We start from the raw sequence: 17,707 nt of genomic DNA on the forward strand, positions 1-17,707 counted from the left end.
AACCTCAAATAACTGCTCGTCAAGCTAGTTCATGGGGGCAATGTCTTTGTCTAAAAATGAATGAAAAAACTAACTTGTTAAATAACAATACAATCTCATTAATGACTCTTATTTTAATTTAAATACACATAGCCTATGTTATGCTCAATTTGTTATTATTAAAGTGGTGGAGGTAAAGTTACATAAACTAGCAAAGCAATTTACTCAATTACTTTATTTGGTTTAAACAGGGAAAAAAAATTTTTGCACCACTTATAAGGCTCTGCCTGTGTATGCATTTGTGTGAGGAGATAATAACACTGGGTGAGATGCCCTAAAGGAAATTGTCTGACAGGGGTGAACATAACAAAATTACAGTCCTATAAAATGAAGCAATTACCTAATTATACTGAAGCAAAGTGAAAAATTGCAGGCTTGCTTAAAACAAGCAACGCCAGGGGGCATGAATACAGTCAAGAAAACCATGCACACCATGTAGAACGCCGGTCGTTAATCTGCTTTAGATGTTCTCAACAACCTGCAAATTGCAGGAGCATAATGGAACCAATGTTGCCACTCTCTCTTCTTGCTCAACACAAAAGAACATCTTGTCATACACTGAGTACTGACTTATGTTAATATTAGTTTCCACTGCAGAATGTTCTGGGCTGAAAATGAGACCGGCAGGAAAACATGATACGTAGTCATTAAACGAAAGAGTCACACATTTAGAAAAGGGGCTTGTGATAATTTTGTCATTCATGTACATTAACAGGATAATTAACACACATGCAGTCTTCTCATCCTGAAGAGTTTTCTCAAGAATGTCAAGACGAGGGGCCAGCATTAAAACAGCCCGGGGTATTACTGGCACAACGGTCAGAGCTGAGCGTGTGTTTTCATCAGCTGGACGACCGTCAAAAGTTGACCGTCTGATGTTTTTGACAAACAATATGTAGATGACATTTTGTGTTAGCATAATACATTACGCTGTCTGTTGAAGCATGTTTTCTCATATTACTGATGCACTTCCACTTTCTGGTTTAGCAGTGTCAAATACACAGGCGGAGGCACAGCCTCTGCCAATACACCTATATGGCTAGGTAGATGGATGCGGCTCAATGGACAGAGCAGTGCAAGCACAAATATCTTAAAGCTTGAGCTCTGTGAGAAGCGAGAAGCAAGACGCTAGAAGCGGAAACCATTTGAATTCAGCACAGAATTCTACATCACCACCCTTGAATTTACTATAGTAACACTAACTGTACTTCAAGCAGAAACAGTGGTCTAAAGGTCATAATAATAGATCTAGTGGTCGACCGATATGGGTTTTTTAATGGACTAAGCCAATATCCAGAGAGCAGGGTGGCTGATAGGCCGATACTATGCCGATATATCACACAATTTAATATAGTAAATTACAAACATAAAATTGCTAAAAATAATCATACTAATAAACTCTTATTTAGTGCTATATTTACTCAATTTCACAAAAATCTGAAATATAATATTGTATTTTAAATGGTAGATAGCAGTTTCTTCAGATTTGTTAGTACATGAAGAAATTGTTAATATGTTAGGAAGAAGGAAATAACAGTACACACAGTAGTGCAGCATTATTAATGGAACACATTAGTAGTTCAGCACTATTAATGGCATGTCCACATTAGCAATCACATTTTCTCAAACAATACCAAATCAAACCAATTGTAGATAAAGTACATAGTGAAAAAGACATTTACTTATAGTACACATGAAGCACTTTTACCTTGGGAGCATCCAAAAACATAGGCAGCTGACCTGCTACCTTGCTGCCTAAACCGTTAATGGCTGTTTTTGAATAAATGGAACTCTTAAGGAAACTGGTCTACGAACAGTTTGAAAAGCACCTTAACTTCATCGTACCTCCATATATAGCCTCCGGAGGCAGCATCTTCAGACGCAGCCTTGAAGTTGCACTCACGCTTTCGTGCGGATCTAGCAGGAGCTTCAATCTCCTGACATTTTAAACAGCTTGGATCACCTGCTTGGACTGTTACAGAGTGACCGTCATGATTTGTAAATGAGAGGAATGTTTGATCCTGATCCTAACGTTTTTGATTCTGGCTGATAGAATACACGCTTCAGAGGAAGATATTAGATGAGCGCTCGGCAGGAAGAAAACGCACAGTGGGAAAAGCACACACAATAAACTATACCCATTTCTAAACACCATTGTAAAATATAAATGGTCCCTCATGTTCACGTATATGCGCTCATACATCCCGGAGTTTTACGTAAAGAGAAACCCTACCATAGCGCAGGTCACGATAGAAAGGTAAGAAAGAAACACAGCAACAACTCCAACAAATAAAGTGGAGCAACAGAGAATAAAATCGTGAAGTCTTCCTCAGATACCATGTTTGTTAATTAAACAAGCATCTAAGGGAAATGATGTTGCTTCGGGGAAAGCTGCTTACTGACCGAACCGCATGTATACGGGAGAAAAGAGTATGCTGCTTATACAGTGCATGTAAACAAGAATGCTGCTTTCTCACAATACGCCATCTTCTCGCAATAACCCGCTTTCTGATGTCCATGTAAACGTAATCATCGTGTTTGCCAACAGTTCTGTCAGCCATTAGTGGGTGGGGCTAATGGAGGGGCAGGGTTTATTGGTGTAACATTAATGTTTAACTGCTTATCAACCAATCAGACACAGCATTCATCTGATGTCATTAGACGGGATTGCCTCCAGTCTTCAGGTGACGTGGATCTCATGGTGTTTGGATTCACAAGCAAGTTTTTCCTAACCAACCAGAAAGGAAAATAAAGTGTTCATATAATCACAGTGTTTTATCCTCAGTCACTCCACTTTGTTAAAGCCTCTTTATCTTATCAGATAACACTAACTTTCACGCCTCTAGGCTGAACTTTGGGACATAAATCACATGGATGTTGAAACCGAACGATAGGCTTAACTAACGCTCCAGTTTTCCAGTCAGGTTGATTTAAGTTACTGGTTGTTTTCTTAGTAAGTTTAAATGTAGGGGAAAGCTTATTTCAGTTTAGTGTGCTTCTGAAAATTACTGAAAAATAATCTGAGATTGCTGATAATAAAAAAAATATCAATATACAATTTTAAATGTATATGAATTCAACTGTAAACTTTTATAAACTAATGTCTATTCTTGGTCACCCCAATTTTTTTTTATTTTATTTACCCTATTTACTCTCTTAACACATGTTCCTGATCGATTCATCAGTGCACGTTACTCTAAAGAAAAACACATTTGTCTTCATAATCTTACATCACAATGTAAAATAACTTATTGTTATTTTCCAACTGCTCCCATTCATTTCTGATATATAAAATCAAGTCCCACCCTACACATTTTTCTCATCACATTCTGGAAGATGGGTTGCGAACGTCATTTCATACCTTTTAATAGAAAAGAGAACAAAAAACAGAAACATTTTGTGCATAAATTAGGTGTGTAAACCAGTTTTCTGCTTTGAATAAACATGACTGCATAATCGTAGGTACTTAAAAAATGTGGTAAAGAATCTAAGTGTTGCACAAGGAGTGCTTGAAAAAAACTTTCCACCAAGAAAAAGTCAATGTTTGGATGAGACAAAAGTGCCCCATCATCTCTACCTGGCCTTCATCTATTTGGTTTAAAGCACACCATGATTCAAACCAACAAAACATTGGTCAGTTGAATTAAACAAACACCTACCTAAGAGACTACTGGTGGCCACATGGACTCTTAAAGAGCAACATGCAGGTTGAATTTATAACTGAATTAATACTTTATATTGTCTGCAGAGGTCTTTTAAAAACACATATTAGAAATTACTAATGAAATCTCATTTGATGTAGAGATTTTGATGAAAATGTGCTAGGCTCTGGAATACGCCTTTCCCGCTATCAACGCGTCATATGACGTAGGGCGAGGCAAACAAAAGAGCTCGCGGTCAGCTCTCATTGTGGGTGTTGATGTAGTTAGAGCAGTAGTGAGAGACAGAAAGTTTTAGAGAAGCCATAATGGTAAATTATTGTGTTTGTGCTGGTTGCACGAATTCCAGCCTGTCAGGACATCGTGTCCATCATTTTCCTTCAAGAAAAAACAAGGCTTTTCGGTCTTGAGTGCGTGTTGTGCAGGTGAAGAGAGCAGACTTCACTGCCGCGTCTGTTACCACACACTCGGTCGTTTGTGGCGCACATTTCACTCCGGAGAATTATCGACCTGGTGATTTGTTGGAGTCTCGGATGGGATTTCGGAGTAAGGACCACGTGAGGCTGATTACTGATGCTGTTCCCTCGGTGCACTCGATGGAATCAAGTCCACCGTCAAAGTGTACACCGGATTTTGGCGCGGGCTGGACTGGAGGACAAAGTGCTAACGTTAGCAGACATTCTGTGCAACAAAAACGAGGTAAGACTTAGCAGAGTAAGTCTTACTTTTAATTATTTTAACTCTTAATTTGCTCATAATTATAGGCCTGTGGGCCATCATAGGCATGTTCGGCCACACCGGAGAACTCGGTTTCTTCATTCGCATCCATTGTAACCTGAGCTTGAACTTGACCAGACTCCCTGGCCCATCGTCACTTCCGGTTAGTGCTTTATAGACGCGGAAGTTATTTTATCACAATTTATCTCAAAATATCGTTAATGGCTAAATATATATTATTCCAGTTCAGAAAATCTAGTTGTTTTATCATCAACATACACTATGCTATATAGGGGTGTCCAACCTGCATGTTGCTCTTTAAAGGAAACCAGAAACACACTCTTGGATTGCTAAGAGACATCTAGTCAGTGCACTTCAAATCAAATCAAATCAAATCAAATCAAATCACTTTATTGTCACACTACCATGTACACAAGTGCAACAGTAGGTGAAATTCTTGTGTGCAGTTCCGAGCAACATAGCAGTCATGACAGTGACGAGACATATACCAATTACAATAAACAACATACTTACACAAAACAATTTACATATCAAATGTACACATACTTACACAAAACAATTTACAAATCAGATGTACACATACTTACACAACACAATAATTATATACAATGCAGAATATAGAACAGAATATACAATACAATACAATAAGTGGGAGTATATGAAATATATATGTGTATATATATATATATATAGCAGTTGTATTGAGGAGAATATGTTGACAGTCCAGTGTGAGATTATAGATTAATAAAGTGCAGTGCTAATTATTGATCCTGATAGATCAAGAGTTCAACAGTCTGATTGCTTGGGGGAAAAAGCTATCATGTAGTCGGCTGGTGCGGGTCCTGATGCTGCGATACCGCCTGCCTGATGGTAGCAGTGAGAACAGCCCATGACTCGGATGGCTGGAGTCTCTGATGATCCTCCGAGCTTTTTCACACACCGCCTGGTGTATATGTCCTGGAGGGAGGAAGCTCACCTCCGATGATGTTCCTGGCAGTTCGCACCACCCTTTGCAGGGCTTTGCAGTTGTGCGCGGTGCTATTGCCGTACCAGGCGGTGATGCAGCCAGTCAGGATGCTCTCTACAGTGCTGGTGTAGAACCGTGTGAGGATGTGGTGGTTCATTCCAAACTTCCTCAGCCGTCTCAGGAAGAAGAGGCGCTGGTGAGCCTTCTTCACAACGGCCTCAGTGTGGACGGACCATGTGAGTTCCTCAGTAATGTGGACACCGAGGAACTTGAAGCTGCTGACTCTCTCCACCGGTGCTCCATTGATGGTGATGGGGCTGTGTTCTCCGTCTTTCTTCCTGAAGTCCACAACAAGCTCCTTGGTTTTACTGACGTTGAGGGAGAGGTTGTGCTCCTGACACCAGCGTGTCAGAGTGTGCACCTCCTCTCTGTAGGCTCTTTCATCATTGTCAGTGATCAGACCTACCACCGTCGTATCGTCAGCAAACTTAATGATGGCATTGGAGCTATGTGTTGCCACACAGTCATGTGTGTACAGGGAATACAGGAGTGGGCTGAGAACACAGCCCTGCGGGGCTCCAGTGTTGAGGGTCAGTGATGAGGAGGTGTTGCTGCCCATTCTAACCACCTGACGTCTGCCTGACAGGAAATCCAGGATCCAGCTGCACAGCGAGCTGTTTAAGCCCAGAGCCCGGAGTTTCTCATCAAGCTTGGAGGGCACTATGGTGTTGAATGCTGAGCTGTAGTCTACAAACAGCATTCTCACATATGTGTTCCTTTTTTCCAGGTGGGAGAGAGCAGTGTGTATTGTAGATGCAATGGCATCATCAGTGGAGCGGTTGTTGCGGTAGGCAAACTGCAATGGGTCCAAAGAGGGGGCAGAACAGAGCAGATGTGATCTCTGATTAACCTCTCGAAGCATTTGCTGATGATGGGGGTCAGAGCAACAGGACGCCAGTCATTTAAGCATGTGATTATAGCTTGCTTCGGTACAGGCACAATGGTTGATGTTTTGAAGCATGTGGGGACTACAGACAGGGAGAGGGACAGATTGAAAATGTCCGTAAAAACACCAGCCAGTTGATTCGCGCACGCTCTGATGACGCGGCCCGGAATGCCGTCTGGACCCGCGGCTTTACGGATGTTCACCCGTCGGAATGATCGGGTTACATCCACAACAGAGACGGAGAGTGAATCAACCTCTGTAGCGTCAGCAGCGAGTGCGCTCTCCGCGAGGGCGGTGTTACTGTCCTCAAAACGAGCATAAAATGTATTAAGTTCGTCCGGGAGAGATGCAGCGGTGTTCATGGCGGAGACTTTATTCCGCTTGTAGTCCGTGATTGTGTTAATTCCCTGCCACATACTTCTAGAGTCAGTGGTGTTGAACTGGCCTTCAAGCTTGTGCCTGTACTGGCGTTTTGCTGCACTGATAGTGTTACGGAGGGCATAACTGGCTTGTTTACGCTCCTCCGTGTTAGGAGAATTAAAAGCGGAGGTCCGCGCAGTGAGTGCCGCGCGAACATCGCCGTTAACCCATGGTTTCTGGTTGGGGTATATCCGTATAGTTTTGGTCGGAACAACGTCCTCTACGCACTTCCTGATGAAACACGTTACGCTGTCAGCGTAAACCTCGATGTCGTCATCAGAGGCGGACCGGAACATCTCCCAGTCCGCGTGATCAAAACAGTCTTGTAGCGCAGAGTCTGATTGGTCCGACCAGCACTGGATCGTTCTGAGGGTGGGTGCTTCCTGTTTCAGTTTCTGCCTGTAAGCGGGCAGAAGCAGAACGGAAGAATGGTCCGATTTGCCAAATGGGGGCGGGGAGGGATTTGTAGCCTTCCGGAAGGGAGAGTAACAATGATCCAAAACCCGGTCCCCTCGTGTGTTGAACTTTATGTGTTGGTGGTATTTTGGGGCGATTGCTTTGAAGTTGGCTTTGTTAAAGTCCCCGGCAACAATGAACGCAGCCTCAGGGTGCGCGGTTTCCTGCTCACTTATACACCCATACAGTTCCCTGAGTGCCCGGTCTGTGTCGGCTTGCGGGGGATGTACACAGCTGTGATGATAACCGCTGTGAATTCCCTCGGCAGCCAGAATGGTCGACACAGAAGCATGAGATATTCCAGATCAGGAGAGCAAAAAGACTTGATGAAATGTACGTTCCTCTGATCACACCATGATTTGTTGATCATAAAACATACACCACCACCTCTGCTTTTACCAGAGAGGTCTTTCGCTCTGTCCGCTCGGTGCACGGAAAAGCCCGTGATTTCGATGGCCGAGTCTGGAATCTCCGTAGACAGCCAGGTTTCTGTAAGGCACATAACGCAGCAGTCCCTCGTCTCTCGTTGGAAAGAGATCCGCGCTCTCAGCTCGCAGAGTTTGTTGTCCAGAGACTGAACATTTGCCAGTAGTATACTGGGTAGCGGGGGTCGATTTGCACGACGTCTTACTCTGATGAGAACGCCGGCTCGTTTTCCTCTTTTCCTTCTGCGTTTCCGCGGCCGAGCAGCACAGACAAAGGGCTCCGCCGGCGTGTTTGTAAACAGCGGGTCGGCATTAAGGAATTTGAAGTCCGGTTTTCGATGTGTGATTGTAGAACTAATGTCCAAAAGCGTTTGTCTGTCGTAAACAATAAGGCAGACAACATCCAAGACAAAAAAACAAAGAACTGTAAACAAAACAAACAATAAACCGCAGTGTTGTAACGGAGCTCGCAACGCAGCAGCCATACTCGGCGCCATCTTGAGTCCAGTTGAAATTCCATTTAAAGGGAGATGATAGCCACATATTTTTCCAGTCATCTTCTGACCTTAAATTTACTTAAATCTATCTGCCGTAATTATTCAATCACATACTAGATTCCCAGACTGAATTAGCACAATCAGGCAACTGCTCTCATATCAGCTTGAAAAATGTTTACCCACACATCGTGTCACTTCCATGCTTACAAGCCTACACACCTAGGCTAAAAACACTGTCTACATTCTATTCAACCATTTTATAGCCATGTAGACAATAATGACTTCAAACCTAATAGCATTACAGGCAAGTAAATCCAACTCAAACTCTAACAACCACTGATATTTTTTTTCCTCTCTCTTTTTTATTAAACCTCAAGGTAAATGGCCAACAGTTTCCTATGTCAGGAAAAGGGGCTGAGAGAACATTCACACCTAACAGTGGTCAAAGTCATTTAGGAAATGACCAATGATAGCCAATAATAGACTGAACTGGGAGGCTTTTGTTTTTACGCCAGCATGATAATCCTTTTCAAGATATTAGGTTTTAATTTGTTCATTTAATTTAATTGAATTCAATGACCATTGCTCATTGCTACGAGTTTAATCAGCAAGAAGAATTTGATTTGTTGACACCAAACATATCTCACATATGCTGGCTCGTAGTAAGGCATACAAAATAATAACAATGTTTGAATTATCTTCTTAAAAGCAAAAGACACTGTCAGAATCTTCCTCAAGAACCACATCATGAATAGAATGGTGAAGAGATTACCTTTATCAAGCTATCTTTATCACTGATAAGCGGAGTGTCAACTTCGTTCTTTGGAAGTGTGAAATACTGTCAATGATAGAGCTTTATGATGCAACTGGAATACAGTAGTGTCTTTAATGTACCCTGTTTCAGAGGGCCATAAAATAGTCAAAGAATAACTTTCAGTCACAGCTCTGAACGAGAAAGAGAGCGAGATACCAGAAGGACAGACACTTGCTTCGCTAAAGCCACACAGCTTGTGCTCCTCTCTCTCTCTTCCTGCCATAAAGACCATTTACAGCCCAGTAACACCACTGATAGTGAAGCCAGGAGCTTTTTGCAGACAGTCCAAACAAAACACAAAAATAGGGAGCAAGACTATCAGATCTAGAGTTAAGATCACAATGAGATAAAGATAATCATGAAGTGAACGCTAAAAGGTAGGAGTGAAGAAAATAAAATTAAATGACGGAAAATAAGTCAACAGACAAATAATAATTGAAGAAGTGAAAACAACCCAAGAAAAATGAGACACGTTTTAAAGTATAAAAAGACTGAAATTAGACCCAAACAAGAAAAAGGTCTCTTCACCGTGGGCTGAACCAGAACCAAAGCCATGAAGACGCCAGCCAAGAGTCCAGCGCACTCACACGGAGTAGTCTTGATTACATACACATTTGTTCCAACTGATAATTTTTTAAAGTTTAATGAGAACCCTGCCTCTGCCTCAGAGTTTAGACAGAAGTGTAAATATGTCCTGTATAGTTACAGACTAACTCTTAACGGACTGTTCCAGAAAACTTCAAAGTGAACAGAACAAGTGATCATCAGCCCGGCCCTTAATACAGTTTATTATCTTAGCAGAAAGAAAAACTCTGGAATAATTGCACCACTAGTTTAGCCGGAAATGTCATAGTCAGCTTTAGTACATTCATCATATGGAGTATTATGTCTGAAATTTTATTTTGTGGGACTGCATCACCAACAGGGTCAAACTGCGTACATATTGAAGTGACTAAAAAGGGTTATGAGATTCAATCCTATACAAATGTAGCATTATTTTCTATAAAAGAGACCCAATTTATCTCAATTCACTCTATATGAGTGGCCGACAAGATTGGAATGCATATAGGTTTTTAATTTAAATAAAAGCAAAAATGTTCAATTGACAAGGCCGTTGGTAGAGTTTGGAACTGACACAAGGGGGACCTTTTTGTTGTTTGGCAGTATAGATAATGTATACAGAAAAAGCATGTGTAAGCACAATCATTTACATATGTATACCTATATGCCTGCAGATAGATGTAAAAGGCCATAAAACTATCAGAAACCACGTGCAGTATGGCGTTAGAGAGGTAGATCTTCAGTAATGCTGAGAATGTTGAATTGTGATTTTGGTCTCCAGACAAAATGTGCTGGGGGGGGTGGGTGGTGGTTCACTATAAGGCCTGTTTCTCTCTGATTCTCTCACCCCTCCCCTTCACTCTTTTTTTTATGTCTTTTCCAGATCTCCAAACTCTTACCAGATGTACAGAATTCACAGATAAGTCATCCATCACTTTGTAGACACTTAAACAAAGGAGGGAGAGAAATGTCCCTGAATGCATGGAAACTACGTACTCAAGAGCTGAACTAACAGAAGTTGCCATTAACCTCTGAGCCATGCAGGCCAAGCTAAACAAGGCCTTTTACTCACAATCTGATAATGCAAGCAAACTTTGCTCCAGGTTACTGCACACACCTGGAGCAAAACAGTTGAGCATTTGCATACGTTTTATATAAAACATAGCACAGCTAGATTGTGATTTGTTTTTTGTAGATGTTGTTTTAGAATGCACAAATAATACAATGAAAAATTTGATCTGCCCTAATGAAATAATCAAGCCACAAAGAACTGTGATTTAATTAAATAAAAATTGCTTCAAAGTGAATGTGTGAAGCCGGCTGCTATAATACACTGACCACAACTCACCATGAGCATCACGCATGCTTTGTGTGTATAGATGACAGAGAGTAGAGCACTCATTAACAGTGAAGCGTGCAGCACATGCAGACTCTCTCTCTCTCTCTCTCTCTCTCTCTATATATATTTGAATCAAGTTAAATTTAAATAGATGCATTAAATTGAAGAAATTGTGACAGAAATATACTACAGACCAGTAAAATTTAATAGTCAATGTAGTAGTAATAATAATAAATTATATAACAATACTAAATACATTATATTTAGGTAATATCTCACAAGCAATAGTACAGTTGCAATAAATACAACTTTTCATCAATGCTTTCATGCACACTGCAATACTGGTGCAGCATTGCATTTGACAAAAATAAATTTGAAGTTGTGTTTTGTATAGTGCTGTGGGAATATGTAGAAATGTTATGTGATACAAATAATGCAATGGTAAGTGAATAGTAGTTGTTCTGTTTTCATTTGATTAAAGTTATGTGAATTAAGAGTTTGTTATGCTTAAGTTGTTACATTTTAAAACAGAATTCAGAAAAATAAAAACGGAAAACAGGAATTTGGGAATAAAATATGTATAACTCCTATGTTGTGTTTTTTATAATAGTATTAACATTCAGATTTGCTCAGCAACTCCACAACAGGTGGCAGGGACTGTAAAAAAGTTGGTCTTCACTCAAGTGCTCAAATAAAAATACGTACCAAAAGTCTGGTGGGCTGTTTACAACCCTAAAGCAGGGACCAAAACCACACTCACACAACCCAGGTTGCACATGCATACCAACAACTACCCCTCAGCTTTCAAAACAAACAAGAAGGCCACCAAAGTGTCAGGACCCCATAGTTTCCTTTGAGAAGCTCACCTCATGTGACTAATTTTTGTGAGCCAAACTGTTTCCTCTACACTAGTGCACTCTCAAAAATATACTTCATAGTACACTAAATGATTATACAAAATAAAACAGCCATTTAATATGAAACGTATCCATCAGTACTGGTGACAGTGAGGACTCAAGGGTAAGCCTGGACTTTGATAAATTACTATAATCAAAACCAGTATTTTTCATTTGTAGCGATAAATTGGTAGTTTTCATTAGTTCAGATGGATATCAAGTACAGGAAAAATGTTTAAAGGGAAATAAATAATTTAATTCAATAGGAATTCAGAAGACTTTTTCAGCCAGCTTCAATTTAGAATGCACCAGTAAAGCATAACAATTATTCCGACTATTATTAAAGAAATTTCAATAATTATTTAATAACTAAAATTGCATAAAGTTGTCAAGGTGAAGTCACGTTTGGCTAAAATGCGTTGATTAGCCTAAATTTTGTTGCACACTACACTGTAAAAAAAAAATCCGTAATTTTAATGGTAAAAAAAGGTTAATGGGTAGATCGTTTTATATATACATATATATATATATATATATATATATTTAAAAAGACAATACATGTAGTTTTATGGTTACATTTTGTAAAAATATATATTTTTTATGTAAAATGTATGATTTTCTGTATAATTAACAGTCAATGCAAGATCTACTTTTCTTTAACTAGTTCAGCACGATCTGGACATTTCAGTTTAGAACTCAAATATGAGAAAACAGACCATGAAAATACAATATTTGATCTTTTCAGAAACAATGTCTGCTTACCAATCTTGTTTACCGAGGATGAATTCCATTCATGGTTAAACATTTTATGGTGATGAAAAATCTATTTTATTTGCTTGGTTTTTTTTTATACTTTTTTTTCTCCATTTACTGTAAATGCAACACTGAATATGATATTTACAGTAATCACATTGAGAGATACATGTTTCTACTCATTTCTCCTTCAGGTAAGCTAAAGTTTTATAATGTGTCTGCGGGGGCACGAGATGTGCAGCTGCGTGTCTTTAACGTCTCATGATGAGCTTTGACTAACAGCATACAGAGCTGTGGCTTTATTCAGTAAATAACGTTCTCTGGATTCCCACACTGAGTTTTATCTATGATAATGGCCATAAACTATTAAATATTTTGTGGAAGTGGGGCATTGCGAACTACTACAAACTTAATCATCATGAAATCTATTTACAGTTAAATGGTAGCCTAATGAATGTACACAGAATGGAACACAAATTATAATGTGCAGAAAAAACCTTATCATATGGATTCAGTCATAGAGCAGAAAGTGTTTGTGCATCCGTCAATGCGTGTGTAACTTTTTGCAAGTCCGACGGACGTGTTTTTTATTGCATTATTTTATCTTGCTTCATTAAAGACTATATTGCAAACAATTGTGTAGATAAATGGGTTCAGAATGTATTCCAATGATTTCAACTTGCCCCACGTGGAAACGAATGGATCCCCTTCTCTCGCACATCTGGACTTGCAGCACCACAAATCGCATGCAGATGAGCTTATCGCGTGTGTCCAGCAGGTCTGTGGAAACTGGATATCATCTGTTTGAATTATGTTGCATTTCTGAAGGGATGTTATGCTTTTTCAGGTCCTGCATTAATTTTTAAATCTAAAGTGAAGCGCTGTCACATAGCTGACGCCTTTTGTCGTTATGTGTTCGCACACTTGTCCGTGAACTGCATCACTTTCCACCTTAATTTTGATGTCGATTCAGCAATTATGTAATCGAGGAATTTTTTGTAAATCGAGTAATCGTGACAGCCCTAACATTCATCTATTAATTCAACCACCTCCTCCGCTCTCAGGTTAACCCCGACACATTATCTCCTTGTATAACCCTATATACCACAATCTACAACCCTCTCCATTTCTCTTTATCTTAATGGAGTCATGAGGCCCAAATCTCAGAGCTAACCGCACACACGGCCATGTGCAAGCTGGCGATGCCAACACCTTGCTGTTTCCTACTATTGCCATCATGGTCTCTGCGAGCCATGGGGGACCTATTAAAAAGTATTGGAAAGTATTTGGACAACTGGAAGGTTTTAAGACTTTTTAAGACAGATTTTTATACCAAGGCCATATCCACTGGTTTTTCCTACAAAAGCTTTTTCTGATTTTGATTGATATATTGCTGATGGGCAACTCAAAAACTAGGTCCTATGGCCTTAAAATGCAGACTCTGTCAAGACAACAGCATATGATAAAGGAACAATAAGATAATTGAACTAATGCCTTTCAGTTCATGAAAATGCTGCAGTGTGGTTTGACGTTGTCTTTTGTGACTCCAGAAGAACTTGAGTCTGGATATCATAAGCATCTTGAGTCCATATGAATTAACAAAGATGTGTACAAAGGACACAGAAAATGAATAGGGATAGTTGTAGAGATTGAGGACATCGCAAGCTTATTTAACAAAATGTATTGTCAAAATGCCACCTCAATGTAAATATTTTAAAAATAGTTAGACCTTAATGACTGCATATAAGGCACGCCAAGAGGAAAAGTGTACCACCTCGTAGGCTGTGGCCTACCAACACAAACACTGCCGTTTTGTCAAAGTTATTATCCGCCTGATCTACTGGTTTGAAACAAGGTAAGCCACTTCAAATATAGGTTTAAAAATTTGGTTGTTTAGAAAGGAGTGTAAAGGAATTATTCATTGGCACTTATTAATGAATTGTGAGCTTAATCTGTGATAAAAATGGCCCATGTTCCCTGTAATCGTAGGGTACGTGGCATGTCAAAACAACTGAGTAAAGCTGTAAAAATGAATATGAATTGCCTACATCTCATGAAACATTACTTTCAGACTATACCTTCAGGTACAGTCAGATCCAAAAACTTAACACACGTCATGCATTCTACAGATTTATCTAAGGGCCACAAACTAAAGCACTCAGCAAGACCAGGTCAAATTACTCAGCAGTAGGTAAGGCGGAACATCATCAAAGCTACCTGCACAATCTTTCCTGTTTACAGACTGATATCATGTTTAATGAATGTTGCACAGTCCTATCGGACAAAGAATGATTATTTACCAACAAAACACCCATTTGTTACAGCCAAGATTTCAGATAAACATTTTTATATGTGGTTGTATTTGTGTCATACACCAACGCACATATAACATTACAACATCTTCGACTACAATCTGACACATCGGATAATATAAAACGCAATGCAGATGACTCATGACTCCAGTTAACACTTCTGTGTTGAAACTTGTTTATGATAACCATCTTTCAAACCTCCCTATGACTAGCAAGTGAGCTGCCTTTGTGAAATCTACAGACAAGACAGTATCTTCGCAGAGATGAAACATGGTTAAGGTGTTAAAGATAATACTGGGCAGTAAAATCATTCCCTTTGAAAATGATATGATCTGTGATCTCAGCAGCTATAGAAAGACAACACAGATAACAACTTAGTGACTGTGCCTAGGCTGTGGAGATACATTACACAACCTAATGCCTAACAAGGATATATAGAAACTTCCATAAGCGTGGCATGGTTTGATGAAATCAAATCTTCAGAAAGTGTAATAATACCGCTTTTTACATTTTGTACAAAATGTGTGTGTGTGCGGGGGGGTTGAGAAATATCTGAGTGTTCATACAATGCAAGATAAGAGTAAAATAACCACTGCCACTATTCTCCTGTTTAAAAGGCTAGCAGGATTTATCATTTTGCTTATGGCAATGCTGAGGGAAATAGCATCTTTTAAAAATACATGTACATACTGGATTTACATTTTTAGTAAATAAAAAAATGTAGTCAATAACATTTTATTATTTCACACTGAATTTTTTTTCCCTTTCTCTCTAAACAAATTAATCACTTCCAATAATGTGTACACTAGTTATAGCCTAACTACCCAACGTCCAGCCTTTAAAACTTATGAGACTTTAGGAAGTTATTATGGAACAGTTTGACCAAGGGTGACACATGTCAGAGATATAGGCCAATAAAATAGTACTTAAAAAAAAAAAAAAGGTTTCTAGTCTGTTAAACTTTACACTAAGGCCTATTTATAGTAGACTAGGAAATAAACATAATAGGTCATTTTAACAGCCCAATGGCCTTCAAGTAATTATACAATTGAGTATTTATGATTGTTGCTTCATTACTTTGACTGGTATCATACCAGCAGGCCTCTCAACCCTCTGTCAGAATTTCCAAACCTTGGACATGTCATTACCAAGAAGGCCACAACTAGGCTTAACTTTTTTAGACTATTAATTACTGATACTTAGAAATATTTAATGATTTGCAATTAGAAACAGTTCTGCCAGTATTCAAGTCATTTTAAATAAGAGAACATAACGAGACATGAACTAGACACATATCATTTGGCATTATGTGACTTTAAATCACTTTCTTTTCAGGACGACTTAGGTTAAGGGTGTTAAAAGACATTTTAAAAGCGTTGATAGTAGTTAATGAAGATTAAGTTGTTTCAGCTCGAGATAAGCCGTTATGGGCGGTTTAATGTACTTACAAATGTACAGTCCTCTTAGGCAAGTCTTGAGGAACATCAGTCATGTCCAAGTGACTGCAGTCGGTCGTATCTAGCGTACACGTACAGTTTTGAGGACACGGTGCATCCGAGCTCAAACCATTATTGATTAACAGTTCCAGCGTCAAAACCCAATAAAACACATAATATGAAAGTGATCCCATCTGTCCCAGCCACGCCGCCATTTTGTATCCAGTTGTCTCAGCGCTTAACGACTGATCTGTCTCATCCACAAACGGACAGTTTGGGGTTATTCAGTTTCTCAGAGTGCGAGTGATTCGCCGTCATTAAGTTGAGTGTTTACACAAAGGTATTATCGACTTATACTGCGTTGTTTGGGGACAATGCATGAGTCCTGGACTTGAAAACTGTATCTCCCTTGCTGTCACACGAAAGTAAATCAAAGTTGAATCACGACAAGGCAATACAAGAAAACTTGTTTAGAAGCCAAAACTAAAAGCAAGTTGCTAGCAGTTGTCCTTAAATGTTGAAAAGGGGGTATGCATGGGAGATACGTTCTTTGTTTTGGCAATGGAGATCCACTTGTTCAAATGTAGTTTAACTCGTCAACGGTGTTTCTAAAGTTCTTGTAATGTTTTCCTCCAGTGCGTTTCATTATTACGAGAAGGAAAAACACTGTAAATCATGTCCATGAACTCCATATGAACGCGTTGAAAGAAACTAACTTTTTCTCTGGGGGAAAAAAAAGCTTTGAGCCTCTCGTTTCTCTGCAGATTTTATATAAAGTTTTCTAACAGTGAATTCAGACTTAATTCAGAACAATTAGTCAATAATAATAAACTGCTTTTGAAAACACACGCATGCGAAACCGTTCCAGTAATAAACCCGTCCGAGTGTTGTGAACTTTGCGGCTCTTGTTTAGTCTCTCCAGCAGTCCTGCGCGCGGTGGAAGGAAACTGGAAGATTGTATCCTGATCCCGTGCACGATCCGAAAAAAAAAACTCCCGCGATCCAATAATTCCCAATTCCACCTCGCACTTCTGACCGTTTCCACTGCCTGTTCCCCCTCCTGAACTTTACTTTTCTTTTAATCCGAATGTTCTTTCGCTCCACGTTGGATACAACAGAAGTGATAAAGATTTTCTCATTGAGCTTCACTATTGGTTCTCTGAGGATGATGGACGGCCCAACTCCGGATCTCACTGGCTGTTTTGGAGCGCTCGGGCACCACGATTTTGGAGGTGCCAGGGACCAGCTGTCAGTCACCTCGCGTTGGCTCCGCCCATCTTTCCCACCTAGAGTGCTAAACGGCACTCTCATCGCCTCTTAAAGAGATACTGTTGCGTGCTGAATATTTGAATATAATAATGAGAGAAAACGGTACGATGCCAAGCAGACGGAGGGGGAAATTAGCAGTTGACGACCTTCTTTGCGTTTTATTTATTTATTTAATAATTT

The 17,707-nt window shown here is 39.6% G+C and overlaps 1 protein-coding gene across 1 annotated transcript in view; it reads right to left on the reverse strand.

Annotated features, from left to right (window-relative positions):
* The window catches only part of LOC127632664 (leucine-rich repeats and immunoglobulin-like domains protein 1), a 57,430-nt gene extending 39,971 nt beyond the window's left edge, over positions 1-17,459 (reverse strand). The window contains exon 1 of the mRNA XM_052111382.1: positions 16,271-17,459. Within this exon, the coding sequence (XP_051967342.1) occupies positions 16,271-16,473 (203 nt within the window). The 5' untranslated portion in view covers positions 16,474-17,459. The remainder of the gene's footprint in view (positions 1-16,270) is intronic.
* Between the last annotated feature and the right edge of the window lie 248 nt (positions 17,460-17,707).

The sequence above is a fragment of the Xyrauchen texanus genome, chromosome 39, assembly GCF_025860055.1.
Source record: "Xyrauchen texanus isolate HMW12.3.18 chromosome 39, RBS_HiC_50CHRs, whole genome shotgun sequence".
NCBI classification, from domain to species: Eukaryota; Metazoa; Chordata; class Actinopteri; order Cypriniformes; family Catostomidae; genus Xyrauchen; species Xyrauchen texanus.